Here is a 17033-nt window from a genome sequence, read left to right on the forward strand (position 1 = left end):
GGGGTATGATGCCAACATGTTTGATACCAAACATGCCTATGGTCGGAGTTACCATCATGTAGCTGGACATAGGTGGTAACCTATGTCCAGTAGATGCGTAAAATGTAATCCCCGGACTCACGAAGTCTGGGGAAATGGTCCTGCAGGTCATGGGGGCATCTCTGCTAGTGCAGTGATGCCCTCACACACAGGTGCTTTGCACCCTGCTCTCAGGGCTGGAGGCCTGCGGTAGGGGTGACTTGTAAGTGACCTGGTGCAGTATAAATGGCAGTGAAAGCGTGCATGCACCTTTTCAAACAGGCAGCAATGGCAGTCCTGTAGAAGCCTTTGCATGGGCTCTCTATGGGTAGCAAAAAAATGCTGCAGCCCATAGAACCCCCATGACCTGGGTACTTAGGTACCATATACTAGGGACTTATGAGGGGCACCTCAATATCCTCATGAAATTCATCCTGAGTTAGTGGGTTCCCAAGGTGCAGGACATCTCTTGTCTTCTTCTGGTGACAATGCTGATCACCCAGGAACTGGAGTGGGGGCCTGTTCCCTCCTACATTTTGAAGGGTGTTCCTTGGACCGCTACTGTTCAGGTGGTCATCACGTTGGATGGTGGTCATCACGTTGGATGACAGTGAAAGTAGTTGGTGGGCATGGTCAGGCCTTCAGATCAAGGGCTTCTGGGATGCCAGAGTTATCGTTCCTCCAACTAGAGGGAACTGGAGACAATTCATCTAGCCCTCTTGCAATTTTCTCACCTCATCTGGGGCAACAACATTGTCATTCTGACAGACAAAACTATTGTCATGTCTGTTGTCGGGGAGCCCTGTCATTGTCAAAGATTGCAGATCAACTCTTTCTGTGGGCTCAGTCTAATGTAGGTTATCTCTGAGATGTTTACATTCAGGGAGTTCTGAATTCTCAGACTGATCGTCTCAGCAGGGAGATGCCATCCTCTCAGGAATTTTGTCTCGCTTCCCAGGTATTTGCCTGGATTTGTCAGATGTGAGGACACCCCCAAGTGGATCTGTTTGCGAGTGTTTGCAATGCCCATCTTCCCCAATTTTTTCCAAGAGGGAAAGAGTCGGCTTTGGGAGTAGATGTCCTGACATGTCCTTGGCCATTCAGCCTGATGTTTGCATTCCCTCCGTTTCCTTTAATCAAAAAGCTGCTGATTCAGGTACAGAGGGAGAGGGCTCAGGTCACTCTGGTGGCTCCGGCATGGACCCTCTCTATTTTGATTTATTTTCTGTTGGCGATGAGGGTGGGTCAGGAGTGGTGGCTTTCCTTGGTCCCTTCCCCTTGGAGATTTCCTGTTCTTCAGATCAAGTCTCTGGCAAAAATTAAGTTGATGCCTTGGAGGCTGAACGGGGTGGATTAATCTTTCAGGATCTTGAAGACCTGGTATCTTCTTCCATACAGCCTTCTAAGGAGGTTGCCCACAAGGTCTTAGACTTTTCAGTGGTGGTGTGCTCAGAAGCACCTGCTACCCCTCTCAGTGTCTCTTCATCAGGTCCTCAAGTTCCTTCAGGATGGTTCTCATTTGGACCTCTGTTTGGCCGCTCTTTGGGTTGAGAGGCAGCCATTAAGGCTTTTTGGTCCCCTTGGGGTGGTCTATTGGACAATCATAGACAGGTATCCAGATTTTCAAATCTGCATCCTGTACTGCAGGTAGTGTGTCCTTCCTAGGACTTGCAGTTGGTGCTTTAGCCCTGAAATATCTCCATTTTGAACCTCTGTCCATTTTTTGTCTTCTGACTCTGAAGGTGTTCTTCTTGGTGGCCGTCACTGTTGTTTGCTGCTTGGGGGAGTTGGGTTCACTGTCTTGTCTCTCTCCTTTTTTGGGGGTATTTGATGACCGATTATCCTTCATTTGGGTCCTGAGATTGTCCGAAAGGTAAAGTCCATGTTTCATCTGCAACAGAAAGTGACTTTTCCCATGTTTTATCCAGAGCCTCAATCGCCTGAGAAGGTGGCTTGTCGTTCTCTTGACGTTAGGAGGGCAGTTTTCATCTATATAGAGAGGGTGAAGGGGTTTCTTCCACCTTGTTTCTTAATTTCCGTCCAGCTTGTAAGAGTGGTGAGCCTTCTACACAGAACTTGAGCTGGTGGATCAGATCTGTGATTTCTTTGGCATACAAGCAGCTTGGTGTGTGGTTTCCTCTGTGGTTCCAGGGGAGATCTACTTGGGGCATGCCAGCCTCTATGGCAGGTCTTTAGGTGGCCTCTTTGCAAGACATTAGTCAGGCTGCCACATGAGTTGTCCCATCTACTTTTGTTAACCTCTAGCAGGTGATGCAGGGCCTGGAGGTATCTCGTCTTTTTGGTTCTAAAGTGTTGACACCTGTGTTGTAACAATTTCTTTTTGTTTTAATCTCTCTGATTAAAGTTTGTTTCCTGCATGAGCGTTACAGTTGTCTTGGTCCTGTTTGTGGCTTGGGTACATCTCATGTTAGTTATTCATCATAACAAGAGGCACAAGGAGGTAATGCTTTGATTATTTACCATTAAGTGTATTACTCTGAGTCCTTCTCTCACAGTGATGATTTAGCCCCTACCTCTTGCACTTTCGGCGGGTCCAAGTGTATTTTAGAATAGGCTTGGTAGGAAACAGGAAGTAAGGACGGGGAGGAAACATTTTATAGATTGAGAAGGTTGTGAAGGAGGGCACAAGGGCCTCATGCTAAGTATTCATCACAGCGAGAGAAGGACTCAGAGTAATACAATTACCGGCATGTAATCAAAGCAATAATTGTGAGGGTGATACTGAGGGCTGTATTTAACCATTCCACCTGGCATATCCCGGTGTGTAAAATGGAATCACAACTTAAACTCCTAGCCTGCTGGATCCCGAATTACCAGGTCTCTTCAATGGAGTTTAAGTCATATATTTACCCTTTACCCTGAAATGTTTATAAATATTTGTGGGAGAGTTGTGTTGCTTTGGAGTGTTTAGTAAGATTTGGGGTCATACGTTTTGTGAGTAGTGAGGTTGTGGCTCCTCTGGTGGAGCACTTGCTACTCTTTCTATGTCGCTGTAGGAGGTGGGCGTGGGTCAAGCTGTGCATCAGGTCTCAGCTCCTGCCCCTCTTCCAGGTATGATTTTTGTAGGTGCAAGTCTGCACCCATAAAAATGGCTCAGTGTTTCTGGAACCCAGAAAAATTGGGTCTGGAAACACTAGAATAGCAGAACATTCAGAGTTTTTCAATCGAGGCATCCCACCCTGGGCATACAACTTCAGGGCACTCGTAATGGAGGCAGTGATACCAAATATTTTTTCCTAAGTCTTCCTTTGCATGCCTTGAGGTTTGGTCAATGTTTACAGATGAACATAGACCATCCAATAGCTAAATCACAAAGTCATTATTGAAAATCTCACCAAGAGTAAAACTACTGCTAGGAAAAAAGAACCAATGGCGGACTGATGCAGCATGAATCAAATATTCTTGGACAGAAGATAGGCTTCCACCTTCAGCTACTTTGGCTGAAGCCTAGTCTGTTGACCATTCTTAATCTGACTTCATTGGGAGCTTGTCCAGACTCTCCGAAGAACATGCAACCATTAGGATTTTGCAAAATCTTACAGCCTTGCATTAAATTGGTACCATAGAGGTTACTCTTGGAATAATTATGCTCAAGTGGATTTTTCAACTGCGACCACAGCCAATGGTAGCCACAACTGTGAAACCCTTCTCATATATCACCTTCAGGTTCCTCCCATAGCACTCATTTGTTCTCTATGTCAAAGACTGAGGGCCCGATTTAGAGTTAGGCAGACGGGTTACTCTGTCACAAACATGATAAATATCCTGCCTGCTGTATTACAACTGCCACAGGATATAATGAACTTGTAACACAGTGGACGGGAGAGCTGTTATTTTTGTGACAGAGTAACCCGTCTGCTGAATTCTAAATCAGGCCTTAGGTTAGATGGTAAATTCTTAATTGGTTACTCACGGTTGGCAATGTCTTGGCCAGAAACAATTTGGACACTTAGGGGCCTGATTTAGAGTTTGGCGGAGTGGGTTACGCTGTCACAAACATGACAGATCTCCAGTCTGCCATATTGCGATCCCCATATGCTAGTATAGGATTGTAATATATCGGATGGGATATCGGTCACATTTGTAATGGAGAGACCCTCTCTGGCAAACTCTAAATAAGTCCCTTATTCTGAAATGTCACCTTTCCCCCAGATCAGTGGTCTTCAAATAGTAACTAATTTCCACAAATAATTAATGTTGTCTGTACCGTACCCTTGACCAAGTGAATAATCAAGTGCAATCTTCATCAAATCCTCATCGATTTCAATGACGCTTCCATCATATATGGTGATGCTTGCTTTCTTGAATAAGTATGTGCTGCTATTTGGTACACCGCCCCACATAGAAATTAACGATGAGTGTGACTTTGAGGCAAGCACACCTAATAATAAAAATAGAAACAAAACAGATTTATATATTTGCACACTTTGGGCCTGATTCACAAATTGCACTTTTGAGAAAAATTACACTTTCGAGTAAGTTTACTACTTTTCGGTCTACACAAACTATGCTTTTGTAGTAACGTACACCTTTGTGTAACATACATTTGTAGTAAGTCCAGCTCCGCACATGGCCAACTACTGATACTGCATACCCTCCCATAGAAAATAACAGAGGTAGAGACTTAAAATAAAACACCATAGGAAATAAGGTTAAATTAAATCATTTAAAATAGTTAAAAACATAAATAAATATAAATAAATTAATGTTGAAAAATATATACAAGTAGTACATATAAAAGTAGTTCATATTTTTTATAATTTACAATAATTAATAAACTATTTTAAAATAAAAAGGAATATAACTATTATTACATTTATTTTCCTAATGCAAAATAGGTTATTAAATACTATTTGTTGAACAAGTCTCTTTCTGCAGGGTCACCCCAGATTTTTGCCTTCCCTTGCTAAGCCCATTTTTGTTGGCATTTAGGAATCTGCACACTTTACTCCAGCTAACCATTGGTGAAGTGCTTCTGCTCTATCTTCAAAACATGGTAAAAGTGGTATACACCCAACTGGCACATTTAATTTAGTTATAAAACCCTGGTACTACACGTGCCCAGGGCCTGGAAATTAAATGCACTAGTGGGCTGCAACACTCATTGTACCACCCACTAACATAACCCTATGAAACACGTCTCTGCAGGCTATATGTGGAGGTGTAAACTTCTATTTCAAACTAGCAAAATACATCTTTTGCCACGCCTAAACCTTTCTATTTAATACTTACAAGCCATCATTAAGGTAGGACCTACAGGCTCATAGGGTAGGGTGCATGTTGTTTATATATTAGAACATGGGTACTGGAATTTTACATGTCCTATTAGTGAAAACCCTTCAAAAGTCATTTTTCACTGTAGCAAAGCTTGTGATAACTTCAGTTGGAAGCAGATAGACAAATACTTATTCGCTCATTTGAATGATATTTTAAACTTCTTTAACAGTAAAGTTGGATTTTAAATTAAAGTTCTGAAAAGGAAACTTTTAGAAGGTTGGCATATACCTACCTAAACTGACTGTGCTTTTCTTCCAGTGTCCAGAGTCCCATGACTGTTAGGGGCATATTTAGGAAAAGTGGCACAGCACACAGTGCTGCACCACTTTTCTTACGCCTCTTAGTGCCCACTAACACCACCATATGTGCGCTGTATTTTAAGTACGACACACTATGGTGGTAGTTAGGGGACTAGTGTCATAATTTTTCACACTAGTCCGGTGCCTTTCAGGATTAGCACCCAACATTTTAGAAGCAAATTCTGCAAAGCAACCAGAGGTCCATTGTAACTAATGGAAGCCTCCTTTTAACGTCTGCTCTGAGTAGGTGTTAAAAGTGCCCATAAAATGACGCAAGGAAACCTCCTAGATTTCTTTGTGCCAATTTTTTGCTCCCCCCCAACGGAGGAAAGCCCCCTTTGCATACATTATGCCTGACGCAGGCATAATGTAGCGCAAAGGGTTGCGTGCCTTGCACAACTTTGTAAATATGGTGCAGAGTCTTTGGCCTTCTAACGCCACATTAGCGTAGGAAAATGGCCCTATTGTGATGTTAGAATGGTGCTAGGGACTCTCAAATATGCCCCATAGTGTGTCTTCTGTGGTGTGATGTGTATTCCTTCCAGACAGGGGACAAAAAGCCTTGGTTCGGGGAAGGATATTTCTCTCTTGAGCAGAATGGCCTGGAGGGTTGTTCTCAACACTTTCTTAGCTTCACAGGTTAGCCTGAGGGCTGTACCCACCCATTTCATGAGTTCTGAAGCTGCTTACCCTGTCACTGGCAAATGTAGCTCACACCTTGGTCTACCTGTCATTTGTCTTCCTACACAGATTTAAGCCAAATCCAGGGAAGAGGAAAAACCTGACCACAAACAGTTAGGGTTATACAACGATGGTGACACCTCATACACAGGATGGCCCTGGGTATAATAGAGTCTCCCTCAGAATCTCTCACCAGAACACTCCTGGACCTGTGAAGATTCAGAAAAGGACTGCCATGCTGTCTGTAGAAGGGAGACTAGACTTGCTTGCCTTGATCCCAGAATTGTCTCCAATGGCCAGTTGGCCGGCCTCCTGTGTGAGCTACAGTGACACAACAAGCTTCAAGAGGCCTTCCCTTCAACTGCCCGGCTGACCAGCAGCAACTGGCGCTGCCGGACCCTGCTACTGGCCACGCTGCTGGAAAGAATCCCGACCTCCAAGAGGTGCCACGCCAGGTCCTGCACCTTGAATGTACAAACTGCAAGAACTGGACATCCAGATGTTCTGAACTCCTTCAGACCGCTGATGCAACCTCCCTGGCTACAGACTCTGGACTTCACCTGCAAGTCTGCAGCGATTGATGAGAAAGGGGGAAGGAATACAGCCAATACATCCACAGTCACAACGGACTCTCATTGGTGATGCAGGCAATATCTCAGGTTAGCATCTATGGATACTATTTGTCAGACAGAGTTACCACACAGGTCACCTGCTCTTGTAATTGTAGTTACTAGAGGCAGCCTTCCCCCAATCTCTGATGAGAAGTAAAGGGTGCATCTAGATGCTAGGTGCTGTGATCCTCTGTTCCCGTCTCTAGGCTCCTGGCTTACTGTAGATTTTCACTCAGGCAAGGAGAGTAACAGTGGCAAGGCAGGAAGTAGCAGGTTTTATGGGCTTTATCATAGCCATGAGAAAATGGGCAGTGTGTTCAGAAGGATTTGTGTTCATAAAGATCTTCAATAAGCTGAAGGAAATCTTATATTTTCAGGTCTTGGCAGTTTAGGGGTAGACTACTGCTGGTCAGTGTCTGTGTATTCTTCAAAAGTTGAAAATTTGACCAATCAAGCTGCAGAGTTTCTATTTCAGATGGGTTTCCTCATAATGTGATGCCTGTCCTCTCTCAAAAAGCATTTCAGTGACCACTGCCTTGTAGCAGGCAGGAAACCCACTGGAGCCTATGATGGCTTGGAACATTGTATATTATTTTCTGATGGCACAGGAAAAAATGAGGGACAGGGTAATCTTTGTTGTCCCCTCTGGGAGTCAGGTACCATGGTGTGTCCTGGTTACATGCGTTAGATTTCCCCTAGACCGCAGGCAGTGTAAGTCTATGACGTACCATCTGGAGAGAGGAAAAAAGACAAGTTGTTTCCCATGAACCTCTGCCGACCTTCCCCAAATGAGGTGCACAATAAGAATTGACATTACCCACCAGAGGCCGCTGATTGGAGTCTTCTAAACCTTTCCCCAGAGTGAGAATGCACTAGGCAACTGGATCAATATTTTATAAGGCTTTATTTAAAGCCAGGTGAGTGCCAAATGCATGCAAAATTGTTGTATGACAATAACTGTGGGGAGTACATTGCGAAGTAAATAATCTAAAACTAGGAAACATATTCTTCTATATGATTCCCCTTCTTACTAAGCCTTTGCTAATAGAACTTTTGTATACCTGTTTGGTGTGTGCAGTCAACCTGACACCTTCGATGACAGACTCTGTCTATGACAACCCAGAACTTTATCAGCCAGGATCACTGACGCTAGAGAACCTGGATGCTGAAAAAGTGCCAGTCTGTCTGAAACAGTTGAAAAAATACTATTTGTATTGTTTTGCAGGCTACTTTGAGAAAGTGACCCATAATGCCTGATGCAGCACGAGAGGATTCTCTAAGAATTCGTACTTATAATCATCTAGATAAGAAACTACTTTGGCTAAACTATAATAGTACATATATGTTAGAAATGGGGTCTTTGGTTGACAGTCAGGTTACCCCCTGTTCAAAGCAAGGACCCTCACTCTAGTCAGGGTAAAAGAGAATCACCCTCAGCTAACCCCTGCTTACCCCCTTGGTAGCTTGGCAGAGCAGTAGGCTTAACTTCAGAGCGCTAGGTGTAAAGTATTTGTACCAACACACACAGTAACTTCATGAAAACACTACAAAATGACACAACACCGGTTTAGAAAAATAGGAAATATTTATCTAAACAAAACAAGACCAAAACGACAAAATTCCGACATACACAAGTCAAGTTATGAATTTTTAAAGATTAAACTCAAAAATAGCGTTTAGAAACAAAAATGCTTCGATGAGATGTTAACACGGCGTCGTGACGGAGTCATTCCCAACAAGCCGACACCAGCGGCTCCGGACACGGAGTCGTGTAGACCCCCAAGTACAGTACCTTTGGTGGAGAGTAAAAACAAGCCGATGCGCGAAGTCGGGAATCGCGGCGTCTGTGCGAAACGTTGAATCCGTGCACTTCGAGCGGCGTCGGTCATGACGTGGTGCTGCGACTTCCACAGAGTAGCGGACTTCAGCGGGGCTGCTGCGGCGTCGGGCCTGCGAAGTGCGTCACGTTCCAGAGAAGGTCACGCCATCAGGTGAAGGCGGCGTTACCGGATAAAGCAGCGGCGTCGGTCCGAAGTCGTCTGAAGTCGATTTCCTTGGATTCCACCAGCTTTCCTTTCAAGGGCCCAGGGACTGGATAGGGCACCACTTGTCGGGGCAGGAGTCTCTCCAGAGACTCCAGGTGCTGGCAGAGAGAAGTCTTTGCTGTCCCTGAGACTTCAAACAACAGGAGGCAAGCTCTAACTCAAGCCCTTGGAGATTTCTTCACAAGATGGAAGGCACACAAAGTCCAGTCTTTGCCCTCTTACTCTGGCAGAAGCAGCACTGCAGGAAAGCTCCACAAAGCACAGTCAAAGGCAGGGCAGCACTTCTTCCTCAGCTATCAGCTCTTCTCCAGGCAGAGGTTCCTCTTGGTTCCAGAAGTGTTTCTCAAGTCTGTAGATTTGGGTGCCCTTCTTATACCCATTTTAGTCTTTGAAGTCACCTTTCTTCAAAGGGGACTCACACCTACTTGTGAAATCCTGCCTTGCCCAGGCAAGGCCTCAGACACACACCAGGGAGTTGGAGCAGGCATTGTCAGAGGCAGGCACAGTCCTTTCAGGTGAGAGTGACCACTCCACCCCTCCCTCCTAGAAGAGATGGCTAATCAGGAAATGCAGGTTACACCCCAGCCCCCTTTGTGTCACTGTCTAGAGTGAGGTGAAAAACAACCCAACTGTCAAACTGACCCAGACAGGGAATCCACAAACACGGCAGAGTCACAGAATGGTTTAAGCAAGAAAATGCTCACTTTCTAAAAGTGGCATTTTCAAACGCACAATCTTAAAATCAACTTTACGAAAAGATGTATTTTTAAATTGTGAGTTCAGGGACCCCAAACTCCACATGTCCATCTACTCTCTAGGGGAATCTACACTTTAATCATATTTAAAGGTAGCCCCCATATTATCCTATGAGAGAGACAGGCCTTGCAACAGTGAAAAACAAAGTTGGCAGTATTTCACTGTCAGGACATATAAATCACATTACTATGTGTCCTACCTTATCCATACACTGCACCCTGCCCTTGGGGCTACCTAGGGCCTACCTTAGGGGTGCCTTACATGTAAGAAAAGGGAAGGTTTAGGCCTGGCAAGTGGGTACACTTGCCAAGTCGAATTTACAGTGTAAAAATACACACACAGACACTGCAGTGGCAGGTCTGAGACATGATCACAGAGCTACTTATGTGGGTGGCACAATCAGTGCTGCAGGCCCACTAGTAGCATTTGATTTACAGGCCCTGGCACCTCTAGTGCACCTTACTAGGGACTTATTAGTAAATCAAATAGGCCAATCATGGATAAACCAATTACATACAATTTACACAGAGAACATATATACTTTAGCACTGGTTAGCAGTGGGAAAGTGCTCAGAGTTCAAAAGCCAACAGCGACAGGTCAGAAAAAAATATGAGGCAGGAGGCAAAAAGATTCGGGATGACCCTGCATAAGCAAAAGTCCAACAATATAACATAAATACATGCAAGGGCACCAATACATCAAAATGATAGGGGTAGCAGAAGTTACATCATATACCCTTTGACCTAATGATGTCACAGGAAGTGACATCACATGACTCTTGACTTTAAACATTCCTAGGAAGTGATGTCACATGACCTTCATGCCAATGACATCACAATAATTCACAATGGTGAAGGTCCATAATAATTGCATGATTAATAGAACACAAACAAATGTCTAATATTAACCATTATTTATGTAAAGGTGTGGGTATTATATGTTAAGAGAACAGTTACCTGAATTGTAGTAAGCAAGCAAAGTGAGTCTGAGGTCTTCTAGTGGAGACTGAAGGGTGGGGAGTTTCTCTCCCTGGGAAATTCTTTTTTTTAAAAGGGCTCTAGTAGTTCATGTCAAGTCCTTTCAAGGTTGCCAAGCTATTGAAATCTGACAGTCCCAATGAGTTGAGCCAATTATGTTTTAAAATATCATATGGTTGCCCCATGTGTCAAACATTACCTCCATTGCTAGGGCCAGGATTTTGCTAAGGGTGACCTTTTTTCTGAAGAATTACATGCAATATGCCGGTGCCAGAATTTTACTAATACTGTTGTCCTTGTACTAATAAGGTCCTTTAGGTAAAAAGTTATGCCTAGCATGTCGAGGACCACATTTTGTCAAGGATGGCTCCTTGACATATGCCACTTTGTCCTCCCATATTCCAATAATTTCTTACAGTGTGCCAGCGTCATAAGTTTGCCACAGGTGTCAACTATGTAAAGAATTTTCTATAGTATGCCAATGCTGACATTTTTCATGCTAAAATTGAACTATAGTTTGGCCACCACTAGCATTTTGCTGTGGGTATCCCGTGTGCAAATAGTGCCTGCAGTATTCCAGTGGCAGCATTTTGCCAATGGCGATTCTATAAGCTAACAAGCATGCCAGGTTTGACATCAGACTCACAAGAATAATACATTTTCCACTCATGATCCATTATCTTCACTTACATTCACTCACACTCAATTGTGCTCACTCATTAGCCCTCACTTGCACTCCTTCATTTTCACTCGGTCTCTTACATTCACTCTTACCCTGATTCACTCATTCACTCTTTCTTATATTTACGCACTCATAAACACACACATGATCCAACATACAAACATAAATGCTCACACACATACACACTCTCTCAGACAAATTCACTCTCACCCACATGCACACACACAACATATATTTAAAACTATTTTATTTTTCTTATGTTTAATGATAGTGAAGGTCCATTCCAGATCATGCTGTTGCACTTTTAACTACACTAATAGTGAGTAATAGGCTATTATTCACTATTAGTGCAATAAAAAAGAGCAGAAAACGAGGCTGCAGTCAGACACTAAAAATGCATGATACTCCTGTATTCTTGGTGCTGATTTTGCCGCCTCTGAGGCCAGGGATCACAAAGGAGATGCTTTGATTACGCTAGATCCACATAGGCTGGCAGAGCAACTTAAAACCACTTCCAAAGGTCCAGGACTGGGGTGGCACAGTGAGTCTACCACAGGGTATGCTCATGGATGACAGAGTCCAGTTGCAGCCTGTTGTGTCCCTGAGGCTTCAGGTCAGGGGGCTAGCTAAATAGCGTGTGGAGTCACTCTGGGTTCTGACTGCAGGTCCTGTGCTTCTCACCCAGGTGAGGGGCAGCATGTCAGCATAACAGGGCAGCAGTACTTCAGAGCAGCAGTCTAGCAGGAAGTCCTTTCAAGCACATCAGACCTTCTTTCTGGCAGGTCCAGAAGTGTACTTGAGAGTTGGTATCTGAGGTCCAGTATGTATACCCAGTTGTGGCTTTGAAGTAGGGGAGAAACTTGTACAGGCATGCCTTTAAAGTACACAGGTGCAGGGAGTATAAAGCCTTTTGTGTAGAGGAAGGGCACAGTCTATTCAAGTGTAAGTGGGGCTGGTTCCACCCTGCCATTGACGGCTCATCTAGTCACACCATACTCCCTACTGTGTGTGGCTGTCTCGGAGGAATACACAAAGTCCAGCTGTCAACTACACCCAGTCATGTGACCCAGAGACAGGCTGCAGGTACTAAATGACCAAGGTAGGAAAATGCCAACTTTCCAAAAGTGGCATTTTCAAAATTGTAATTAAAAATCCGACTTCACCATAGGTTAGGATTTTTCATTATAACTGCAAAGACAACAACTGGTTACATATACCCATTTGGAAATTACAGTTTATTAAATGCAATAATGTAACTCCAATCTTAGTCAATAGGAGATGTAGGCCTTGCAGTAGTGAAAAATGAATTTAAGAGTGTTTCACTACCAGGAATTGTAAGACTTAAAAGTACCTATCCTACTTTTAAACACATGGTAACCTTCCCTCTGGCTATCCAGGGCCTACCCTAGGTGTGACTTGCATGTATTAGAAAGGAAGATTCAGGGCCATCAAAAGGTTTATTTTGCCAGCTTGAAATGGCAGTTTTGAACTGCAGACACACAGGTTGCAGCGGCAGGCCTGAGGCATGTTTAAAAGGCTTCTTAAGTGGGAGGCACATTCAGTGCTGCAGGCCCACTAGTAGCATTCAATTTACAGTTCATGGGCATAGATAGTGACAATTTAATAGGGACCTACATTAAAATTAAATATGCCAAGTGGGTATAAGACAATTCTACCATGTTTCAAGGAGGGGTACAAGCACAAAAAGTCAGCAAAAAAAGGAGGTCAGAAGGCAAAAGGTTAGGGAAAAACCACACCAAGGATACCAGGTCTAACATCCTTTATACACTGAGCAGCATTAAAACAGTGAAAGCAAGTAGCATTTGCAATAAGTGAACCGGGCCAGAAAGCTTCTAAACAAATAGTAGGCAGGTACAGAATTTGGCTGACACCTATGCAAACAATGTGTAAACATAGGACAAAGGCAGCATCCCCCCTACATTTTTGCAACTGCTATGCTTGCAAATATACAAAGATTCACAGTTGGCTGTGGGTATCTCAAATAATGGAATGTTACTGATCACAAAGCATCTACTATGCACATAGGTTCTGATGTTCAAACTCAATGTTGCAAAAAGTCTGATCGGAAAATTAGAAATACGCAAAATAAATAAATACAAAGAAATTGTGCATACAAGGCAGATGTCTGGTCATGCCTGTTGAATATTAGGGGTAACATGATGTTTGCCATCGTAGATAGCATTAGGACTTATGTAGGAACAGGATAGAGAGTGGGCTGAAGAATAAGGAATAAAGGCTCTTGGTGACAGGGGCACCCCTAACACAGGAAGCAATATTGGTCACTTTAGTGTTGGGACTCATAGAGAAAACACATGTGCTGACATCTTGGTCTTTATAAGAAGAAATAAACACAAAAAAGGTGATGGGAGGAATGCTTGCAAATAATCTAAACCACTAGTAATCAATCTGTGTAGCATTCCAGCCATAGTTTTTCAGTGACTGTGCCACTCTAGAGAGATGCCAGACCAATGCAAGTCAGTGCTGACCCTGCTCCTTAATGGAACAGTGTATACCAAACTGCCAGGCGAGGCCCCTCCAAAAAGGTTTGACTGCTGCCGCAAGTGACTGCCAGTGGTTAGACTATTTGCAGGCATTCCTTCCATCATCTTTTTGTTGTTTGATGTGACTCCCCAAGTGGCAAAGGGTATCACCAGACATGTGCCCCTGGCTCACTGTGTCACAGGATCCAAGCTATGCCTCACTGTCAAGGCTTGAACAGTCAAAAAATGGTGTGTGGGTTGCTTGTATTTCCTTCTAGAGAGGGCCTCTTGTCTACTGTAAGTCGTTTTCCTCATGCTGACACTCATGTTCCAAAAAGTGTCAAACCAACACAGTTTTGCAATGGTGATCCTTGACTTACATTGTATAATAAGTAAGGGCTAGATGTACAAAGATTATGAATAGTGATTTCCAAATAGCTTGTATATCCAAATCTCTAGTTGGAAAAAGCTATCCCTTATGAAAGAAACTTTATGTTTCATACTTGCTATTCCTAGTGAGTCGCAAATCGACCTACCTCATTAATATTAACAGTGGCGGTTTCTCCATAGGGGATACAAGGGTGGTGACCCTCCAAACATTAGGCCTCACTCTACATTTTACTGAATACATATTCCAGCTTTTTCATGAAAATAAATGATCTGCTGATCATTTGTTTATGTGTAAAACCTGCACCAGAACAGGGCTCGCCTGGGCTATATTGTTCATGTGTAAGTCGTGGGCTGTTGTAGCCCGTCCTTTCACAAATGCAATACATGTCTTACATGCTAAACTAGTGTCAAGTAGTGCTGTCAGATAATGGTGATTTGAGGCCTGTCTGTTATGCACCCCTATTCCCCATCATAAGCCAAGTTAAAGGAAAAGGGATGGCCTCGCATCCTATCTGAGCTTCTGATTTGGCATATGGTTCAGAGACTCACTCTGGCGCCATTTATTAGATCTAGTAATTTGAAAATCATGAAGTACATGCAAAGGACTAACCCAGGTAAGTTTCCACCTAGTGTGTTTAAGTGACAGCATGTTTATGTGGTTATGTATGTGTCTGAGAGTGTGCGCCAGTATGTGCATGTGAATGTGTATAAGTGTCTGTATTCCTGGCGATGACGGTAGGTCTGTCACAAGGCTGGCGGCGAAGACCTCCAAATTATGACCATGGCAGTGATCCCTCCCATAGACAGCCAAGGTAGCACCTGAACCCCCAGTGCAGTCTGTCCACTGACCACAGCGGTTGCCATTTTCAGGCTGGCGGAAGACAACACCCCACCCACTATATTATGACATAGCAGACTGCCAGGATTTCTGGGGCGGGACCACCGCAACCAAAAGCCTGGTGGAAACAAATCATAGAAAAAGAGACACTTACCTCCAGGGACACAGAGGAGTCTGCAACCGCCATGGAATCCGAAATGGAAGTACTGTCGATGCCATACCATGAGATGACAGTCCAGGAGCAGCAACGCCGATTAAGTCAACGACGGTGAGTACAGCCACCTAGCACACAAGAGAGGGAGGGGAGAGTGACACAGTCACAACACACACCATACACACACACCACAGACCGAGAACAATCTGCAGATAAATCCTACACCAACATAAGCCAGATGTAAAGAAAGCCAGGACACATACCTTTGGTCCAACCTCTGTATTTTGGTGGACCTGCGCCCACAACTAATGAGGCAACTATATACAAAAGGCTATTGGCCAGTCCAATGTTAGGCAATATCTACAGGCCAATGTCTTAGGCCCAACTTGATTCCTGACAGCCCAAGTCACTCCACTGGGCAGGGGCATCATGGGGATGGTAGGCAGGCACCTGAGGGGCAGAGGAGGTGGGGAGGGTGTGGTTTTTTTGGGGGGGAGGGGGGACCTTGGACTTGGGTTTGGGGGGGGCAGGTCCTTGTTTCATTGCTTAGGGGGTGGAGGTGATTGCTTGGGGTGGGGGGGCCGGAGTGCCACTCTTGTGCCCCTTAGTGGCAGGTGTAGCTGCAGGAGGAGAAACAGGAGTGGACTGGGAGCTGGAGGTACTGGACTGGGTGAAAGGGATTTTCTTCTTATGGGCGGGACAGGGAAGGGAAAAGGGCAAGATGGGAAAGGAAAGGTTTCTTAGGTCCAATGGGGCAGGGTGTGGGAGGAGGTTTGGGAGTGGAGGTAGAAGGAATGGTTGTAGGAGGGGTAGGTGTGCTGGACTTGGTTAGAGGTGCATGGACAGTGTGCGTGTGTGAGGTGGATGGCTGTTGAGTGTCTGAGTGGGAGCGTTTTTGTGTTTTTGAAGGGAGTAAGACAGGGTGGGAGAGGACACACAGGGTGTGTGTATGTATGTTGTTGTGGTGTTTGCAAGTGAGGTGGGTGTGCTGCATGAGGTTGTGATGGTGGTGACTGCACATGTGGTGAATGAGGTGCTAGTCTGCGTGTCTGCTGTTGTGGTGACTGTAGGCAAGGCTGTACAGATGGCAGGATCTGGGACTGATGATGCAGTGCTTGCAGGTGTGAGTGTTGATGTTACTGTGAGGGAGGAGGAGGAGGGGGAGACAGTGGAGGCAGTGGCTGATGTTATATGTGCTTCTGTGTGTTGGTTGTGTGTGTGCTGTCGAGTGAAGTGTGGTGCTTTTGCTTGTCTGTGCGAGTCCTGTCTGTTGTCTTAGGTGCATGCTTGTCTGATTGTGTATATGGGATCGGGTGGGGGAGAAAGCTTTGGGACTTGGAACAGGTAGTTGGAAGCGGGACGAAAGACCAGGGACACTAGCTGCCATCAAAGAGGAGGCCAGGGCCTGAAACTATCTCAGTAGGGCAGCCAGGCCACCTTGAATGCCATCCAGGTTGGCATTGATTTGCTGCATCTGGGATGCCAGTCTCTGATAGCATTCACTATGGCTGACTGCCCTACAGAGATGGATCTTAGGAGGTCAATAGCTTCTTCAGTGAGGGCAGCAAGGCTGACTGGGGCAGGGCCTGAGGTGCCAGGGGCAAAGGAGACGCCGGACCTCCTTGGTGAGCAGGCACGGGCAACTGGGCGAGGGGCTACTGGGAGGGTGGTGCTGGTATGGGGATGGCAGAAGATGTAATAGCTGGGGTGGTACCAGAGGGGTCCACCACCACCAGGGCGCCTCCATCAGAGGAGGAATCAGAGTCTTTAGATGTAGCTCCA

General features: G+C 44.9%; 1 protein-coding gene across 1 annotated transcript in view; it reads right to left on the reverse strand.

The window, feature by feature from the left end:
* The window catches only part of LOC138304344 (kynurenine/alpha-aminoadipate aminotransferase, mitochondrial-like), a 439058-nt gene that overhangs the window by 258791 nt on the left and 163234 nt on the right, over positions 1–17033 (reverse strand). Inside the window, exon 3 of the mRNA XM_069244319.1 lies at positions 4252–4420. Within this exon, the coding sequence (XP_069100420.1) occupies positions 4252–4420 (169 nt within the window). The remainder of the gene's footprint in view (positions 1–4251; positions 4421–17033) is intronic.

Source organism: Pleurodeles waltl, chromosome 1_2 (assembly GCF_031143425.1).
Source record: "Pleurodeles waltl isolate 20211129_DDA chromosome 1_2, aPleWal1.hap1.20221129, whole genome shotgun sequence".
NCBI classification, from domain to species: domain Eukaryota; kingdom Metazoa; phylum Chordata; class Amphibia; order Caudata; family Salamandridae; genus Pleurodeles; species Pleurodeles waltl.